This window comes from Branchiostoma floridae, chromosome 18 (assembly GCF_000003815.2).
Source record: "Branchiostoma floridae strain S238N-H82 chromosome 18, Bfl_VNyyK, whole genome shotgun sequence".
In the NCBI taxonomy this organism is placed as follows: Eukaryota; Metazoa; Chordata; class Leptocardii; order Amphioxiformes; family Branchiostomatidae; genus Branchiostoma; species Branchiostoma floridae.
The window spans coordinates 4333712-4339863 of NC_049996.1; the positions used below are offsets into that span (position 1 = coordinate 4333712).

Sequence of the window (6152 nt, forward strand, 5' to 3'; positions counted from 1 at the left end):
GTAGTTAGCAAATCAAACACGGCAACAGAGCGGACAATATGGAGTTCGTGTAATGTACAAACGAAATACGGAATGCCGAATTGTAATTGTTACGTGTTTAAGACTTTTTTTCTCATTTATCCCCAGAGAAAAATAAAGAGACAAACATAACTAAAAAAAAAACATTTTCATTCTTCATGAGAACAGATTTCGGAACATGGCTTATTTACACCTATAGATATTCATATGTACGTTTAGTTGTACTGTAAGTAGTTGTTATAGACCTTACGAAAGTCGCTTTACTTTTGTCGTGTCAATAAAGATTTTATATGCTGCAAGCACGGCATTGGTTGGGTAGTGTACGAGATACGATAGAAAGACTCAGACTGGTACTTCATGACAGATTACCCTTATGGTCGAGTGGGTAAACATGTATAGGTGTGATCCGCGCACTCAACGCCGCATGGGTTGATGGGCAATCCAACTGCGACATTTTCCTGCAAGTCAGAGCAAGCCGACTTCATTAGACCGCCCGGCGGGACCATAAACAGGCATTTGTCGCAATTCTCCCAGACGTATTTTCCCGTCCATAAAACTCGGACAGGGCGCACAACATAAATTATGTCACAGAAAGTGGCAATGTAACAAAAGACATTGTGAAAATTCTATTCTAGATCTTGAGAAAGAGAGGCAGAAGAGAGGCAGCCCAAAATTCGGCCAGTTGCGGTTTCATCGATGAGCAAACGTGGACGATTTTTTCAGGTTAAAGATACGTAAATTCACAATCAATCAATCGTGAGATTTGTCACAATATTGCAAGTTAGGAAAAAATCAATTTACAAAACAATTTATCCGGAAATACCGTCTCTAGATATATGTACAGCTCAGGACCTGTATCTAAATTCATGTACATGAACCTATAATTTGGTATTACTACACAGCTATATATAGGGTGTTTTGTTTAATGAGTTAAAGAACAAAGTAAATAATAGTTAGACGCATAGGTTTCATGTGGCTCAGAAGCATTCTTTTTTTGCATAATTTACAAATGTATTTGGTAAAAACCAACAGCACTTCAAAACATCAAAGTTTACCAGCAAAAATGGTAGCTGTTAGTTATTCCTATCTGTAATACATACTAAAATCAGTGGTGTATATCTTAGAGATTCAGCGTTACTGTTAAAAAATGAACCTAATTGCCCTCAAGAATATTACCTAATATATTTGATGCGCCAACAATACACATGCTATAATATTTGTATTCTGAATTCACTGAACTCTGGGGCCATCGACTGTACAATAAAAAGGTAACTTGGGAAATCCTTTGGTTAATGAATATTACCATGCAATATTTCCGTGCAATAGTATACCATTCAGTGTATTGTTACCTCCAAAATATAGGTTACATAGATTGCACGTCAAATTCAGATTTCTTACCATCAAACATAACAAATGACAATGACAATTTGCTATTGTCACATCTTTCAAAGAGTGTAACTACATTATCCAACTCCATTGTAAGTTGCAATGGCAATTTGATATTGCCGCATCTTCCAAAGATCTTAATTATATTATCCTACTTAATTGTAAGTGATAATGACAATTTGCTATTGTCACATCTTCCAAAGATTGTAACTACATTATCCTAATCCATTGTAAGTGACAATGACAATTTGCTATTGTTTCATCTTTCAATGATAGTTACTATACTATCCTTCTTCATTGTGAGTGACAATGACAATTTGCTATTGTCACATCTTCCAAGGATTGTAACTATATTGTCGTACTCCATTGTAAGTGACAATAACAATTTGCTATTGTCACATCTTCCTAAAATCGTCACTATATCATCCTAAACCCTTGTAAGCGCAATTGTCGTATCTCTTTTTTCCACAAGGCATATTTCAGGGATGGTATGAAAGAAACACTACATTCCTGAAGAAGTGTTATTTTCCAATAGATAATGCGTTTAAGAGGGAAAATGCTTACTACTTCACAGCATACGATAAAGTCCACGGCCAATAGTCCCCGCGCATCGAAAAGCTTTCAGTATCCTACCTATTAAAAGCGATCTCAGCCTATGGCTGAATACAATGTGACTGACAAGGCAAAACAATTTCATGGGCGATGAGAAACTCATATTGCAACGTTGTCTTTGACAATTTAGCGTTTGGCCTTCTTGGTAATGCACTGGTTGGGTTTACAATGGATTGGTGAGTATCATATTGTTTTAGAAAACACAAGTTTTGTAATTCACTACAAGTGAAATTCTGCAAAAAAGGCGACTGGTTTCATTCAATACATAATGTGCTAGAAGTCAACATCCTCTTCAGCTTAGTGCTCCTTCAACTACACAATAACCATGTCACATCAAGTACAATTACATACAGGTTTCAGAGTCACAGAATGTCATTCATTGTACATCAAGGGCCATATATTCTACTATGATGTTCTATAACCAATATCATACCTAATTCCAGTTGTATTTTGTTTACTCACACCTTGCAAGTAATACATGAATTTGAGGCACGATTTGTTTTGTACAATAAAACTATAACATATTTTCAACTCGAGCAGTTACTTTTCCTATAGTAGGTTCCTATAGCAACACAACTTGCAACATGCAACAGACATTAGTATTGCTGACAAAGTAATTTTCAAGAATAGCACTAGAACGAGTAGAGTATGTTAAGGGCTCTGCATCAGGTGTTCAATACTTTACAAGTTATCAAGCAGGGCTCAGCTACATTCCCACGCGAATTGCACGCATATCATTAACATGTAATTATCCTCGTTTTTTTCGCGAAACCAGGGTTCGAACAAAATAGGGGACGTGTCATCGTCACATTAAAATTCACAGGCAGCTCTGGTATCCACGGCAATGGTGGGGTTATACTACAATTCTACCAAACAAGCAGTTCAAAGCATGCCAAACCAGCCTTCAAATAATGATCTATTGAAATTTGTCCCCACCTCGTTTGCATATCCATTCATAGTTTTTGGTTACAAATTAGATCTTACTCAACGATGCCTGACAACGCTTACGTTCGTTTACTACATGAAGCTGTTTTGTGGGTCATTTTTAAAGCTGCAATTGTAATTCGAGAATATGTTTTAATTATTAAAAAATAAGAATTTGATAAGCAACGATCATGTATTATTACAAAACGAGATAGTTTTCTTTTTCTCATGAAGTTGAACGTCTCCAAGAGATATCGCTCACTCAAAAAAGCACTTTTGTGTAGCCACACCAAATTTATTTGTTGTGTCTCGGATTTTTTCCAAAAAAAATATCGGAGCGATAGGTCAAAAAGAAATAAAAATATTTTTTAAAAGGTCTAGGGTGAAGATATATGGCTTAAATGACACAAAAAAACAACAGCCTGAGGAGTTTAATGGCACGTTTTATACAATGAATCCCTTCCTTTGATACAATACTAATGTTCTTAATAAATTGCATTGTATTTAGATTGACATTTTGAATGGTAATATGTACAGGTTTGTGAAGGGAAAAAAATGCTTTTTCTCGGGACTTATTTTTTTTAAATGAAAAAAGATGGACAGGAAAACTCGAGGAGCAACAAATAAAATTGGTGTGGCCTTATGGGATTATACACGAGTTTATGGTGCCTGAAGACTGATGTAAACAAACAGCGAAGCTGGGCTGATATCCCCGCCGCCCTTATCCAGTAGACGGACGTGACGGTAGCCTAAAACGACAAAACATAAAAATTATATCCAAAATCAAGGAAGGCTCACGCATATTAATAGATACTTTACAACTGCTTACAATGTGGTGATTTTTAAGGAAACACATGGTTAAAATTTGTCAGAGGACATATATATATATATATATATATATATATATATATATATATATATATATATATATATATATATATATATATATATATATGACAAAAGGAAACTAGAATGATAATTTCAAGCGATGAAATACACGTACAAAAATATTGTATACTTGAGAAATTGCCCGGCCATTGAAATGTAAAAATGGACTCTAGAATGGCGGTCGGTACCTGCCTGCTTCGTTGATATTGAATAAAAGTGAATAGCTAGTGCAATCTATGATGTATTTCCCCTTACCCTGTTGTAGAGAGTCTATGGGTAACGCGAACTGTCCCAACATGTCGCTGCCGGACATGCTGTCGTGATCCTTCACTTCAAACCGCAGCATGGCCAGCTCAGGCAGGGACAGTGGGAACGTCATGGCCATGTTCCACACGGCATGGAATGCTGCAGGGTCAAGTCATATAAAGAGCTAGCATTAACCAATTTCCACATTTGATAGCAAGTGCTAGAATCGTCATCTTAAAATAAAATAAAATAAAAGAATAGATTTTGACGCCAATATGAAACAAATACAACCATCGTGTTTACGTTTTACACGGCATGGAATCTTACAAACTTTATACACGAACTGCAGAGTTTCTTAAATATGGACTGAAAGTAATGAAATTGCAACAAATTCCAAGATTTGGCTGATTTTGGAAAATTGACTGAAAATGTTAAAATTTTGCATCCAAAGTGTCATTGCAAGATTGTCTAAACGAAATTATATGGTAAAGATCAGAAGGTAAAGAAATAAAGTATAATTTCTTATGGTAAAGATCAGAAGGTAAAGAAAAAAGTATTTGATCTAATTATTACATTACTTAATGTATGTTTTATATCTTATCAATAACAACAGTCACTTGCAATTGTCCTTTAGGCAAGAATTTGCAATAAACGTATTGTTATTGATTTCAATATCGTCTGTAGACGCTAATACGTCCCGAGGTCTCCTACCGCTGTTCTTTTTCCACTCGGTCCTCTGCTCCGCGCAGTCTGCTGGGATACCGCATATCTGCACCTTGACGTACGGGTCCGCACAGCTCGTACCCTTCTCGGACGGGCTGGGCAGCTGGAAGGTGCTGATCACCTGCCAGGAATGCACAATAATATAGGACGTTGACCCTAGAAGGTGCCGATGTTGTGCCGTATGGAAAGTCACTATACACGACTCCACAGGTGAAAATTAGTATCTAAATTGGGTTAAGCTAAGGGCACAGCCCGTCGTACGTGCAAAGACGTGCTGTCTACATGCCAAAAACGTGGGCAATCTTTTGGGATCCGTAAGTGGTAAGTACCGCCTCTGTACGAACTCGTAGGGAATCCGACGCCGATTTTAGAGCTCACAGATACGCCGTAAAACTTTAGGTGCAGGCAAAACTTTGTGTGCCATCGGGCTACGGATTCGCCCCGCGTTACGTGCTAGTACGGGCGACGTGCCTACCCTGTACAGCCTGGACGTTTTCAGAAATACGTGGCGGACGTGGCCTCAAAAACAAACAAAATCAAAACAAAAAGAACGTACGGACAAATTGCACTTCCGGCGCGTTTTGCCCTTAGCTTTAAGGACGTCTTTTCGGGCTGGATGCAAAGCCCCTTGAGGAGACTCACAGACAAATCTAATTTCCAAATCATTGGAAAATCTATATGCAAAATCTCCAATTTGCTTTTTGTTTCACTTTTATCTTTTAGTACTTATGAATTTTATGTACATGCATATTCTGCATATATTATTGTACTGTGTGTAGATTTTGTCCAGTTTTGTATGTTGAGAAGGACGACATGAAGAGTAGTTGCAATGTATCTTGTTAACCTAGCTGTATAAATATGAATACACACGACATGAATAAACTCAATTTCGAAAGTGTTGCATAAAGCCGACGGTCGAAGAATTCAACTCACCCTGACGGTAAGGTTCTTTCTGTACTTAGCTGGGATCTTTCCGGAAGTGTCAATCTTCAAGTAATCTGGAAAGGGAGAATGATTAATGTGACATGGTTTGGCTGGAAGAGATGAAATAAAGTAACACACGTTGACACACACACACACAAAGGGCAGGCGCACACGCACACACACACACACACACACACACACACACACACACATACACACGCACAGATATACACAAGGTTACACACAAATATACAGAAACATAAACATATACATGATGCTACTTGTTGTATCTTGTCCCTTACCTTTCCTGAGGACTTCCGGTTTTAGGACGTACCCACAACCTCCATTCTGTCGAAACTTGCCGAGATTCAGATCCATCTGGTCACACTTGGTTTGGTAGTTCATGGCAACTAGAATCATAATATGTGCGA

General features: G+C 37.6%; 1 protein-coding gene across 1 annotated transcript; it reads right to left on the reverse strand.

The window, feature by feature from the left end:
- Positions 1-984: 984 nt before the first annotated feature.
- On the reverse strand, positions 985-6132 carry LOC118405312 (1-phosphatidylinositol 4,5-bisphosphate phosphodiesterase delta-3-like). Its single transcript, XM_035804764.1, has 5 exons — positions 6024-6132; positions 5731-5795; positions 4786-4918; positions 4084-4233; positions 985-3689 (listed from the first exon to the last, which is right to left on the reverse strand). The coding sequence occupies exons 1-5, from the start codon at positions 6124-6126 to the stop codon at positions 3601-3603; spliced, it is 540 nt and encodes a 179-aa protein (XP_035660657.1). The 5' UTR covers positions 6127-6132; the 3' UTR covers positions 985-3600.
- Positions 6133-6152: the final 20 nt, after the last annotated feature.

What these genes read in the sequence shown, in the direction of transcription:
- LOC118405312 (XM_035804764.1), bottom strand. Translation starts at nt 6,126, where the DNA reads ATGAACTACCAAACCAAGTGTGACCAGATGGATCTGAATCTCGGCAAG. An exon ending in GAAAGAACCTTACCGTCAGG is followed by an intron (nt 4,919 to 5,730) that starts GTGAGTTGAATT and finishes CATTCCTGGCAG; the next exon opens with GTGATCAGCACCTTCCAGCT. An exon ending in CGAGTGGAAAAAGAACAGCG is followed by an intron (nt 4,234 to 4,785) that starts GTAGGAGACCTC and finishes TTGACCCTGCAG; the next exon opens with CATTCCATGCCGTGTGGAAC.